We start from the raw sequence: 13,754 nt of genomic DNA on the forward strand, positions 1-13,754 counted from the left end.
TCGATGCTGAGGGGTTCTTGGAGTCCCGTGGTGAAGAGGTCCAACTGCTGATCCTCCATGAGAGGTCCATCGCGAGAGAGCAAGTCGAGGAAGCGGTCGATGTAAGCGGCCACCGTCGTCGTGCGCCGGTAGGCGTCGAGCTCGCCCAAGGGCGCCTGGCGCAGGGGCGGCCCAAAGTGTAGATTGAGCATGTCAGAGAAACGACACCATGTCGGGGTGCCCAAGTCGCGTTCGACGCGCATGTACCACTATCGTGCCCCGTCGAGCAGGTGATACGACCCGAGCCAGACCTTCTCCTCCTCCGGTGTATGCTGTCCTTGGAAGAATTACTCGCAACGGTCGAGGAAATGAAGCGTTTGCCTTGGCCGTCGAACTTGGGAAAGTCGATCTCGTGGTAGCGCGGCGGCCGGTCTCCGTGGCGACTGTCACGTCGTGGTCATCATCGGCGTCGCGACGCGGGGAGCGATCGCGGCCTACGCATTCCAGCCGCTGGATGGCGATGTGGTGCGCTTGCTGCTGGTTATCCAGGTCAGAGAGCTTGCCCTGGATGGAATCAAGGACCTCAGCAAGGCCCTTTTTCCAATCTTCGCCAATGTTGGTGACGGTGGACATGGCGCGGCGGCGGCGAGGTCGAGCAGGATCGTGGAAGTCTGATACCAAGATGTTAGGAGGGCGAGGTTGCAGTGTTGCACACCTCGCCGCCCCGGAGCCGTGGTGGAACGAACAGGAATTGTGATAACTTTCTTGCTTGATTCATTAATCTGATCAAATGGCATATATAGCCTTACAATGAAACTAATCTGCTACTTAAAAGGAACTAACAAACCGGCAACAAACTTAATCCACTAACAAACTTGATCTAATCACTAATCTTAACAAACTTAATCCACTAGCTCATGGTGCATGCGCCGGGGCCTTCCTCCCGTTCCCGGCGTCGATATGAAATTCCCCACATAAGAGCACGGCTAATAATACAGCCGACCTGCTGGCTATAAGATTCTTTGTAGCCTTCTTTCAGCCTGCCCATATAATAGTTAGCTCTTTACAATTAATACAGGGCCCACTTATCTCTCACACAGGGTTTCTTGGCTCCTGTGTCTAAGCCGGCTATAAGTTTACAGTCTGCTTCTCTTCTCTCTCCTCTCTTCTCTCCTCCACCTCAGCATTTAGCCGGCTTATAGCCTACTATTATACTTGCTGTAACACAGCCTGAAGTGAAACAAACAGTGATATTATAAGTAATGATAAAGAGCGTTAACTTGCATAGTAGTGTGTCCTTTTATAAGTGAACAAAGTGACGAAGCCTCAAATGACATATTTGTTTGTACAAATGAAATAAAGCAGCAATAAATAATCAATTGTCTGAATCTAACACAGTTCTTGCAACAATCCCTGCAGGCTAGAACAAAGAGCTTTCAATACAGATGATTCAATCAATATGTGGATTCATTTACCATTTAAAAAATTTCCATTGGGCTTATACCATAGTAACTTCAATGCAAGCAGTACGCCTAAATCCTAATGTAGTGATAATATTATTACTGGATTAGTCAACTAATGTTTGGTAGCCAACCCAGCTCCCCTGTAAAACAGCAAAAAGAGGAAAGAAAATAAGAAGATATCGATGTACAAGACCAGAAATGCAGAACGGTGGAATTGAAACCACAACACAAATATCATTTCAAAGCTAAAACGTGTACTAACTTCTACTTGTTCATCTAAGGGGTGAACATGGAAAAACAAGCAGGAAAAAAACAAACTAGCTTTCATTAATGAAAAATCCAGGCAGGGATGTTCCCCATTCCCAGTGTTGATCATCAAAAAAACAAGCAATTTTAGCAATAGTATATCCAAGGTTATGGAAAAAAAGCGTTGGTATTTACTCTTTCGATCCGGCGCATAAGGCAAAATACAGGGATTGATGAAAAAATAAATTCATTGCTGAAAGTGATGGACCAAATATAAGGTGAGTTGCTTGATGCTTCATGGTGTCACTTTATCTAGCTTTTGTCCCCCATTTAGCATTTTTATTGTTTTAGCTCTGAGATAGACAAACAAATCCAGCTTTAGAACCCGTCATTGGGCAAGCAATTATAAAGAAAAATAGTTATAAGAAATTTTAATTACCTTACAAAGTAGAAATACTTGTATACTATTAAGGTTCTATCTAGTGATGACTGCGCATGTCACAGAAGGCGAGTCCCACGAACTTTGACCACCAATGTACCCCGACCAAGGTGGTAAGAACCCACAGATTTTGACAACCTATCTACCCCAACCAAGAATCTTAACATAGATACATGTATTGCAGCAAGACATCAGTACATGTTAAACCAGCAGTACGACAAATTACCATGAAACACGGGTGGAGAAGTGCTTTTTACTCTCGGTTCATGACCCCCCTGTAGTCCCGGTTTTTCAACCGGGACTACGAATCCGGGACTAAAGATCGCTATCTTTAGTCCCGGTTCAAATAACCGGGATTAAAGATGGATCTTTAGTCCCGGTTGGTGTTACCAACCGGGAACCGGGAGTAAAGAGAGAATAGCGGCAGTTCCAGACGGTCCATTTTTCTTTTTTTTTTAATTTTCTTCCAAATCAAGTGGGAAGCATATCCTCAAATCAAAGTAACATCCCAAATCCACATCACAAATAAAGTAACATCACAAATCTTAAAGTTACATATACACACAAATCAAATACATCACAAATCCTAAAAAATTACACACAAATCAAATACATCACAGGTCAAATACATCACAAATCCTAAAAAATTACACACAAATCAAATACATCACAGGTCATCTCAGATCCATCCAATAAATCACAAAATTATACATGTGAATCACAAATTAAAAAAAAAAGAGAAAATAACGCTGTTGCTGCCGCCGGCCCGCCGCCGGCCGGCGCGGCCCCGCTGCCCCGGCCTGCCGCCGGCCACGGCCCCGCTGGCCGCCGGCTGCCAGATGGGAAGGGGAGGTGGATGGGCAGGAAATGGGAGAGGAGGAGGTAGAGGAGAGGGGAGGGGATGAGGAAGGGGAGGAGGTGGAGGGGAAGGGGAGGATGGGTAGGAAGGGGAGAGGAGGAGGTGGAGGAGAGGGGAGGGGATCAGATGAGGAAGGGGAGGCGGTGGAGGGGATGGATCGGGATGAGGATGGACCGATGGAGGAAGGGAGGAGGAAGGGAGAGATTCGATCTATGGAGGAGAGGATAAGGGATAGGGATTATATACTACGCTTCGAATTTTAATTCCGGTTGGTGTTCCCAACCTGGACTAAAGATCGGTTTGATCTTTAGTCCCGGTTGGTGTTCCCAACCGGAACTAAAGTGGTGATCTTTAGTCCTGGTTGGTGTTACCAACCGGGACTAAAGATCCTCGGCCCCCATAACATCAATTTGACAGAGGATGAACCGGGACTAAAGATGATTTTTAGTCCTGGTTGGTATAGAATGTCTCTGAGGTTTTCAACCGGGACTAAAAATCATCTTTAGTCCCGGTTCTTTTTAGAACCGGAATTATTGTGGTTTTGGGTCGACCCAGCAAAGATCATTTCTCCACCAGTGAAATCTAAAATCTCCAGTTTGTTCTTATCAGTTTGTGATTGGTTTGAGCGAACAAATAAAGTATCTAATTGAACTAGCTAGATATATGAATTAATTTAAGCAATGTAGTGAAGTCCCAGAAAAAAACTGTGTCAAGAGGGGCTTACTCATAAGGATATTGCGCCTGCCAGGCATGGGAAAGAAAGTCCCCGGACAGTATCGCATATGCTGTAAACCTGTTTCCATTGGTTGGAGATCACAAGGGTACGAGTAGACTCGAGGTAATCTTGTGACAGGGGTCCCTCTGTTGTGTATGCTCTAATGGTGAGAAGCTCCTTGGTGTGCTCAGGTAAAGATGAGAATTGGAGAGGGTCATCGTTGGACCATGTAAATGAACAGAAGCCAGGTCTGTCAGGGAGGTGATCGAGGAAAATAAATCTGCCAGTGCTAACAATCTCCTCCTCATCCTCAAAGTTGGTCACCATTCGGATCTCAACAATTGACAAGGACAGGCACCCTGTAGGTGTGATGCTTGGGCTTGCAACGGCGGAGGCTGGACAGGCACCCTGTAGGTGTGATGCTTGGGCTTGCAACGGCGGAGGCTGGACTGCAGAGACGACTTTGATCCTGTAAGCAGTGATTGCATTGGTAGTGTTCGATAAGCCAAGATAGAGCGTTCCTGTTCCCTGAAGAGGGACGGCACGTCCATGAAACGGCAGGTCATTGTCGTCGAGTTTGCGCCATTCCTCCGTCTCGACGTCGAACATGTGGGTGCCCGTCTGCCCGGTTATGGACAGCAGAATGTAGGAGGCAACTGCTACATGGGACTTGACGGTGACCACCGGCGGGAAGATGTAGTCAGTTGGGGTGAGGTCCCAGGGGAAGAATGGCGGGCGAGGCAGTGGTCTCCACTCGCAGCCCACCAGACGGTCCGAGGCATCGTCGTCCACCCGAGCCACGGAGAGATCGAGCACCTCGAACCAGGGGACGAAATTGACGTCCCCCGTCACGGCTGGCCTGCGCGCCAGGGCGTAGATCTTGTCGCCGAATGGTAGCAAGATCGGGCAGAGCTTGGTCGACAAAAGCTTGGGTCCCGAGATCTCCTTGCGCATCACGGTGTCGAAGACGATGGTCTCATCAGGGCCGTAATTCCGGGCTGAGCTGCCGCCGACGCCAACGATCCACGGCGCGTGCCTCCTCGACCGCACGGAAACGAAAGACATGTAGTGCTTGCCGGTCAGGTGAGCGAGGTAGGGCAGGAGGGGTAGCGGGGTGTCGCCGCCGTCGTCAGCGTTAGCTGGAAGGTGTGGGTTCACCTTGAACAAGGAGTAGGAAGGGCGAGTGACTCCATGGCCGACCACCAGGTACACCGACGACGGAGACTCCGTATCTCTGATACGAGCATCTTCTTCATCTTCTTTGGCCAGTTTCTGCTTCTTGCTCCGGCGGAGCATCTCCACCCGCCGCCGCTGGTTCGCAAGTTGGGGTTGAGGATCGATCTCTCTGTCTCTCTCTCGTGAATAGTTTTTTTTTTTTTATCTTCTCTCGTGAATAGTTAGGGTTGGGGATTGATACGCATGGAGTGACCAGTGTGCTTATAGATGGCCAAAAGGCCCGTCCGGCACGGCCCGGCCCAGGCACGGCTGGGATCGGCACTTCATGCCGGGCCGTGCCGGCCCATGGGCTGCACCTCCCGCCCAAGCATGGCCCACCAGCTGTCGGGCCATGCCGTGCCGGCCCGAAGGCATGGGTGGCCCATGGGCCTTTTTTTCAATAAGTCTAGCTTTCGTCCCTCCTCTTAGGGCTATTACATATGTATAGCTAAAATAAGTCTATTTTTCGTCCCTCCTCTTTGGGCTGACATATGTATAGCTAAAATAAGTCTATTTTTCGTCCCTCCTCTTTGGGCTGACATATATAGATAAAAAAAGTCTATTTTGCATCCCTATTCTTTCATCCATTGCTATAATATGTCATTTTTATTCCCCTAGTTTCTTGTGTATCGGGCCTGGCTGCCGGCCCATCGTGCCGGGCCGGCCCATCGTGCTGGTGGAGGGGCCCAGGCACGACCCCGACCTCCGTCAGGCCGTGCCGTGCTTGGGCCGGGCCAAAATGCCGTGCCATGGGCCTGGCCGTCGGGCCTCGGGCCTTTTGGCCATCTATAAGTGTGCTATGTCCACCGTAGGTTTGCATCAGGATTCGGACGTCCTAGCTAAGATGGGGGTTAGTATTTTCATACGTGGGCTATGTATTCTCATTTTATGTAGGGAAAAAGTCCTATCTAACTCTCCACCATCGGTGCTAGTTGAGAACCCCTTTGGTGTCGATTTTCCCAATCAGTACCACGGAGGCAGCATGATGACTTCGGTCATCGGTGCCAGCTTTCGAACCAGCATCTATATGGATAAAGATGTCGGTTTTTTATATTTTAAAACTGGCACCTTTAAGGTTTCACGAATAAAAAAAGCTGGAATAAAAAAAGCTGGCTCGATGCATCAGCTTGATTCGAGCCGAGCAGCTCCCTTTCACCCCCAAACAATCTCAAGATTCACATGAACAAGAATTCTTTTGCATGAACAAGAACAAGAACACATGAGAAACAACCTGACCAACACTACAAGAAATATGACCTTTTGTGATGAATTCCTCGTGACATCGGAACTATTCATCATTAGCACATTCCATTTTATGACGATTAGTATGAGATAGGATGGCTTAGTGACGAAAAAAAAGGTGTTCGTCGTTAATACCAACTAGAAATTGTCATAAAGTATTTTAATGGAACATTGTGACGAATATTAATTTGTTATAAGGGGCAAAAATCAAACGTCACATATTTATATAATACATTTCTAGAAAAACTATATTAAAAGTTAAAGCAATTTACTCAAGTGAATTAACGAGGAAACTAAAATTTTCCTTTAAAAATCATGGTCGGAAATATTTTTGTAATATTCTATGTGGTCTAAATTATTCTCTAAAATTTTCCGTGAATTTTCAGAGCTCAATAACTAGTTTTAATACCACAAAGTTCATTTAACCTATTGAAATAAATAGAAAACAAATTAAAATCCCTCTCTTTGTGCTTGGGCATTTTTCGGCCCAAGTGTTACTCTCTCCCTCCCTCAGCCCACAGCCTCTTTCTCTCTCTCCTCGGGCCGGCTTCCCCTTCCCCTCCTCCCTCTTCGGGTCGTCTGCCCAGCCCTTTTACTCCTCCCTCGCCGAGAAGTACATTTTGCCTCCCTCCTCTCAATTCAAATAATTTTTCGGGTAGTAAATGATTTCAAATGAAAAAATTGTCAACAACAAAGTTGTATAACTCATCAAGATCTACAACTTTTGTTTTGGTCATTTTTGCTATATGACTTTGTTTCAATAATTTGAATTTGAATTTCAAATTATGACAACTTCAAACAAAATTTTCAAATACTAAATGATTTAAACTGAAAATGTCATCAACAACAAAGTTGTATAACTCGCCAATATCTATAACTTTTATTTTCGTCATTTCTTCATCCGACAAAATGATAGAAACATTGTTCATAAAATTTAAATCTCTCTCTTATAAGAGATGTAACTTTTGTCAACAATATTACTATTACTTTGGCGGATAAAGAAATGACCAAAATAAAAGTTATAGATATTGTTGAGTTATACAACTTTGTTGTTAATGACTTTTTCATTTTAAATCATTTAGTATTTGAAAATATTGTTTGAAGTTGTCATAATTTGAAATTCAAATTCAAATTATTAAAACAAAGTCATATAGCAAAATAACCAAAACAAAAGAGGGCGCCACCACCTCCACCGCGGCACCTCGCGCCGGTCCGACGCCTCCCCTCCCGGGTGAATCTGCCGCGGCTGCCTCCACCGATGTTGGGTGTTGACGGTCGTTATCGATCAGTTTCGACCGTCAATATTACCAAAATAGAGGAGAACTAGTGATGCTTGCCATGCATATATATGTTAGAATAATAATATTCCACTAGTATTAGGTTTACTAACCTTGGCAGAGAATGACCATAAAGTGGACGAAAATCGACATCAACACAGAAAATAAATCAATCGGACGATGTCGAGAATCAAACTTATGCATGAATGGGCCAATAACTCAGAATTGACACGACAAACTGGGACAAAATTCACAAGTCTGCAGAGAAGAACAACTGAGGAGGCCACCTGCCGAATTTGGGCCAGGTTGGGCAGGCCCCTGGTTCGGCCGAACCCCCTGGCGCCGTTGGATGCAGGGTTGCGGCTGGACAGTGTGGATTAGCTCCCAATGACGGTTGGAGGGTATTTCCGACCATTCCAACCATCACAATCGTCATTGGGAGGCTATATAAACCTGTCACCTTCTCACTTCACTCACACACTTCAAGCAAAGCTCTCTCATATTCTCTCAAGTTTAGTTTAGTAGTATCAAGCTAGTGGAATAGGAATAGATTAGAAATCAAGAGTCCGGAAGTCTTTGGAAGAGTTCGGGTATGGCTCTAGTAGCTTTCCTTTCCTCTTTTGAAAGCTTTGTACTTTTATTAGAATACTCTTCTATATACATTTATGGTATTGAAATACTTTCCGAGTATATAAATGCCTACTTTACATTATGTTCATGTTATACTGAATATGCTGCTAGCTTATCTGGGAGATGCTTTGGTGCGGGTATAATGTTTGCTTATGCAATTACTCTATGTCATGACGATGATATTAGAGTAGTATCTAGTAGTTTAGACGTGGTGTCTAGATTACGGGATATCATTATTTGGGGTTATATGCTGCGGATGAGAGGTGTGCCGCTGATGATGATAGCTCAGTACGGGTATTCCTCCGCGCGTGTATATAATCCTAAGTTAATTCCCTGGGGAGGGTACTCCTCCGTATTTAGCCTCGGTGGCTTCTCGAAGTACTAGGAGGGCATCGGATAGAGGGTATTAGCTAGTATATCGGATAACTAGAATGTATGTATACTATGTATACTAGAAGTATAGGAGTAGATTATCTTTCTCTTTTCTTTCCACTTAGCTTAGATAATATATTATGAGAATGAGTAGCTACTGCTTGTGTGTCACTCTACCCTTGGATTATCTTAACCTCTGCTTAGAATATGATTATCACAAGTAACATATAAATTATTAGTCAAGTTCTCTCTACATGATCTTCCCACGGGATAAAATAAATACGATACCCTTGGAATACTCTCGGGTGAAATGCTACAATGGTATATCCGTGCGTTTGTGGATGAACTCTGTAACCATAATATACCAGGAGTATTTCTGCGTCATTGCTGGGAATTATATTTCTGGTAATGTCATTAAGAAATACCAACACTGGGTGCGCAAGAGGGCTGAGGAGAGGGAGGGATGAGGAGAAGAGGTGAGAAAGAGAAGGAAGAAAATTTCTATTGAACGGACGCGTGTGTGGCAGAGAGAGAGAGAGCAGTGGATGGATAAGGAGAGACAGAGAGCGCGGTGCGGGTGGATGGATAAGAATGGACGCGCTCCCCCGTGTGGCTTGGCTCGGTTTTACGGGTTGTCGGTTTTTAAAAAACTAGCACCTATAATATATTATATAATATATTACAGGTGTCAGATTTTTTAAAAAAACGGCACCTTTTCCTTTACCACAAATATGTCGGTTCTTTGGTAGGCCCCGCGCCAACTAAAAGATGCCGGATTTAATAAAAAACCGGAGCTTTCTTTGACAGGGGTAAAAGGACAGGGGTAAAAGGTGCCATTTTTTTAGGAGATAAAGATGTCGGTTCTCGACTTTTTGGCGGGTTGAGATAGGCACTATAGGTGCCGGTTTTACCACTTCCGGCACCTATAGTGCCGGCATCTATTTGATGTTTTGTAGTAGCGCTCGTCGAATCTGATTTGTATCCCTCAATAGAAAAATTAGGTGTAACCGTGTAAGGGCTCCTCCAACTATTAAAACCATGCAAAATAGCTTCCTCGGTAGTGTTAACGGTGGTTCTTGCTCACGTGGCAGTCCAGTCTCCTCCAACTATTAAAACCGAGCAAAACGGCTCCCTCGGTTGTATTGTTAGTGGTTTTTACTGACGTAGCGTCCACGTGGCAGTCCAAACATCAAGAAATTAAAAAGAATGTAGGCTCCGCCTATAAATGACAAGAGAAAATAAAAATAAACAACACTTGCCTATCCGCTCGTGCCGCCGGCTTCTGGCGAGTATGCTTAGCCGCCCATTCGGGTGCACGACGGTGTCCGTCGGCGACCTCCCCAAGCGTTGAGCTTCCACTCCTCCTGCTGCTTCGCCGCTGCCTCCTTTCCCCTTTCCCCCACGCTACACCCGTGATCGAGGATGACGGGGCGGGAATGAGGAGTCAGCTAGCACGGGCAAAAGAGGAGTCGGCTAGCATGGCCCCAACTTTGTCGTCGTCGCCCTCCCAACCTCATGTCGATGCCACCGCCCTCCCAACCTCGTGTAGCCGCCACCTTTGGAGAAGACGAAGCCGCAACGAGTCAGAGAAGCAAAACGGCAGTGGAAAGGTAGCAGCAGCGGTAGAACGGCATTTTGGAAGAGTAGCGACCACTGCCTCATCCTTTTGCGCCTTCCGCTCCCTCCCCGCCTCTGATGGCCTCGCCGTGCCAACCATAGGAGAGAAAGGAGGGAGGCCGCTCCTCGCCGCGGCCTTCCGTGCCCTCCCCACCTCTGATGATCCCGCCACCCAACCATGGGAGAGAGAGGAGGAAGGCCTCTCCTCACCGCCACCTTTCGCTCCCTACCCGCCTCTGATGTCCCCTCCACCTTGACCATAGGAGAGAGAAAGAAGGGAGGCCGCTCCTCGCCGTGGCCTTCATACCCACCTCGAGCATGGGCGAGGGACGCATGGACCTCATCCACCACCACGAGCCTCTCGTTGAGCCTACAAACATGGGGGAGCTGGACTCGGAGCTCTAGTGATAGGAGAAAGAGATGAGAGGGAGGTAGGGAGAGAAGAGGGGAGGAGGTGCTGGTGCCCTTCCCAGCTTTGGTTCGCCGTTACTGCAGCCACCCTCCTAGGTCTCAGCCTCTCTGTTGTGAAAGAGGGAAGAGAAAATGGAGAGGGAGGGGGGATGGGGAAGAAGATGGGAAGGGAGACTTACATGTGAGCCCCATTGTCCTTTTTTTATTTTCTTTCCTGATTATAGTGCCACGCGGACACCACATATGATAAAGACTATGTTAACACGCGCCACGTAGAACAAAACCGCTGTCCAAAGCACCTGAGGAGGCAAAATGAACCGGTATTGATAGTTAGGGGAGTTGCTATATCCGTTTTTTGCGGTTGAGGAATATGAAATAGATCCGAGCTATATTTGAGGGAGTCAATTTGGACATTTTCCTTTATGTGGCTCGCATTTAGCGTGCGCAGGGTCCACTGTGTGTACGACGGAATCATGCGCTGACCTAGGGATGCACGTGGACTAGGTTGACCTAGCCCAGGAAATATGGGGCCAAAATCATATGGTTTACCCATCAAATTTCATGGGTCAGCATAGATCGACCCACCACGGCCCATGGTATGTGGGTCGACCCACCTGCATCCGCTCCACTCAGTCGTGTGAAACTATGTTGATATTTCTTAACGACATTATTAGAAATATAAGTTACCAACAATGGCGCTAGAAATGGTCCTGGTATATATATGGTTACAGAAGGAATCCGCAAGCGCACGGATATACCATTGTAGCATTTCGCCTGAGAGTATTCCAAGGTATCGTATTTATTTAATTCCAAGGGAGGATTGTAACAGAGAACTATGCTAATAATGTATATATGCCACTTGTATGATCAGAGCCTAAGCAGGGGTTAATATATTTATAAAGGGTAGAGTGACACGAAGCAAAGAACTCATATCTCTCATTAATCAATCCTAAACTATGTGGAAGAAGAAATAAAAAAGCAATCATTTCCTATAATTCTAATATACACTCAATCTTAGTTTATATATGCTAGTATACTATCATGTAGCCAATACCCCTAATAGTGCCCTCCTGGTGTTTCGAGAGACCACCCCCGGTTGCCGAGTTCCTTACGACAACCTGTTATGGCCGACCAACCGGAGCTAAATACGGAGGAGTACCCTCCCTAGGAATGTTTCTTAGGAATATATACTATCGTGGAGGAATACCCGTACTGAGCTGTCACCATCAGCGTCCCACCTCGACTGACCTGTAGCATATATGCCCAGATAATGATACTTGATAATCTAGACACCGCGTCTACATTATCAAATACTACTCTACATCCCCCGAGATGACATAGAGCAGCCGAATAATCGGAGACTAAACCCACACCACTGCATCTCTCTAGTAGGCTAACTACATGACTGTACCGATACAAATATAAAGCAAAGCCGATACTCAGATAAACTAAAGTACCGAGAGTATATAAAGAATAACATTTCATTACTTTCGAAAGTCTTACAAAAGAAATAAGAAAAGCTACTAGAGCCATACCCGAATTCCTCCGAAGACTCTAAGGACTCCATGAGCTATTCTATTCTACTCCACTTAGCACTAGGATACTAAACTAAAGTGTAGAGAGATATCTTGAGTTTGCTTGAGTGTGTGAAGGAGTGGAGGAGGTGAAGGCCTTTTATAGCTGATGAAATGACTATTATGACGGTTGGAAAGGTCGGTAATACCCTCCAACCGCCATTAGGAGTGAATCTCCACCGTCCATCCGAAGCCCTGTATCAAACGGCGCCGAGGGGGGTTCGGTCAAACCCATGGTTCGGCCGAACCATGGGTTGGGCCAACCTGGCCCATTTTCGACAGACTTACTCCTCAACTGCTTCTCAGTCCAGAACAGTGAATTATGGGCCCATTTAATCTTGTCATTTCTGAGTTGCCGGCCCATTTATCCACAAGTCTGATTCTCGACAGCGTCTGACTAATTCTTCGAGTGTTTTGCTGTCGATTCTCCTCCATATTATGTATCTTTCTCTACAAACAAATAGAATCCAAGTACAAGAAGAAATAGATTATTCTAAAACAAATATGCATTGCAAGCATAGCTAGTTCTCCTTTATTTTAGTTATATTGACTGTCGATATTGGTCTATAACGACCATCAACACACTAGCATAGAAATGCAGATGCTTGCTCGCAACTGTTGCCGTCGCAGCCTGCATCCACCTCATGCCCCTGCGCTGACACCGCCACCTTCGTCTCGCCCCTGCTCACCTCAACCTAGGGGCCCACATGTTAGCCTCTAGGAGAAGGTTGATGGAGAGAGGCAGTGGCTCTGGTTCAGCCGAACCAGGGTTTGGCTGCCCTCATCCCCACCCTCCACGTGACGCTTCCTCAGCCCTCCCTAATGACGGTCCTCGGTGAACCGACTTGGATAACTGCCTTAATCAACTGTCATTGGAGGCTATAAAAGGAGAAGAATGTCACACTCTCAACACACTAATCAAGAAGCAATCCCTCTATTTCTCATTTGTATTACTCTATAGATTAGTAGAGTTTAGGCTAAGAGTAGTTCTTCGGTTTCCTAGTCTTCTCAAATGGGTATGTTTTTAGTACTTTTCTCTCATTGTAAGACTTTGAGCATAGTAATGAAATTATCTTCTTTATTTATCGGTGTTTATAGTTCATATACTGCTTTGGCAATTATATGTTCTATGAGTAGTTTTTACTTTTTTGGTATGCTTTACATGTGTAGGCTAGTCGATATATGTCACGATATCGGTCCAATAATCTTAACGGATTGCACTAGTTCTTACTTGTCTATCCGAAAAGTGGGAGTCTTAGGAAAAGTAATAGTATTATTTAGCAATGTAAGCATGGTGCTTAGGTTGATTAAATGTCATTGGATGTGGGTGTGCTCCACGGGTTGTAGAGGTAGGCGACAGGTGGTGATAAACGTTGTATGCCCTTTGTAATCATCTACGTTCAGGTTTGACGTAAGAGTTCGTAAAATGTCGTAACCACGTTGGCAGACCAGTATAGGGAGTGCTCTCTCTCTCGGTAGTGTCTGGATGCATAGAACTAAGTCATAACTTGTAACTTGTACATGTATGTGTTTGTTTGAGTATAATCGAAGCATCCTAAATATATAAGTATATAAACGAAACCATAGCTCTCTTTTGTCTTTCTCCTCAATCAAGTTTATCTTTATTGAGATTATTCTTCTATGTCACACTACCTATGCGTGAAACTACGTGTGCATGTCACACACCAAGTGGTCAACCATGGGAGGACCTAATT

The 13,754-nt window shown here is 45.6% G+C and overlaps 1 protein-coding gene and 1 long non-coding RNA gene across 2 annotated transcripts; both read right to left on the reverse strand.

The window, feature by feature from the left end:
* Positions 1–1,425: 1,425 nt before the first annotated feature.
* Positions 1,426–5,081, reverse strand: LOC4335182 (uncharacterized). The gene is made up of 2 exons (XM_015779829.3): positions 3,711–5,081; positions 1,426–1,582 (listed from the first exon to the last, which is right to left on the reverse strand). Exon 1 carries the CDS (start codon positions 4,995–4,997, stop codon positions 3,711–3,713), a length of 1,287 nt encoding a protein of 428 aa, XP_015635315.1. The 5' UTR covers positions 4,998–5,081; the 3' UTR covers positions 1,426–1,582.
* Positions 5,082–9,465: 4,384 nt separating this feature from the next.
* LOC136355998 (uncharacterized) lies at positions 9,466–10,226 on the reverse strand. The gene is made up of 2 exons (XR_010740630.1): positions 10,089–10,226; positions 9,466–9,993 (listed from the first exon to the last, which is right to left on the reverse strand). It is a non-coding gene; the product is annotated as an uncharacterized lncRNA (long non-coding RNA).
* Positions 10,227–13,754: the final 3,528 nt, after the last annotated feature.

Source organism: Oryza sativa, chromosome 4, assembly GCF_034140825.1.
Source record: "Oryza sativa Japonica Group chromosome 4, ASM3414082v1".
Classification (NCBI taxonomy): domain Eukaryota; kingdom Viridiplantae; phylum Streptophyta; class Magnoliopsida; order Poales; family Poaceae; genus Oryza; species Oryza sativa.

Coding starts and splice junctions, on each gene's coding strand:
- LOC4335182 (XM_015779829.3), bottom strand. CDS start 4,997: ATGCTCCGCCGGAGCAAGAAGCAGAAACTGGCCAAAGAAGATGAAGAA.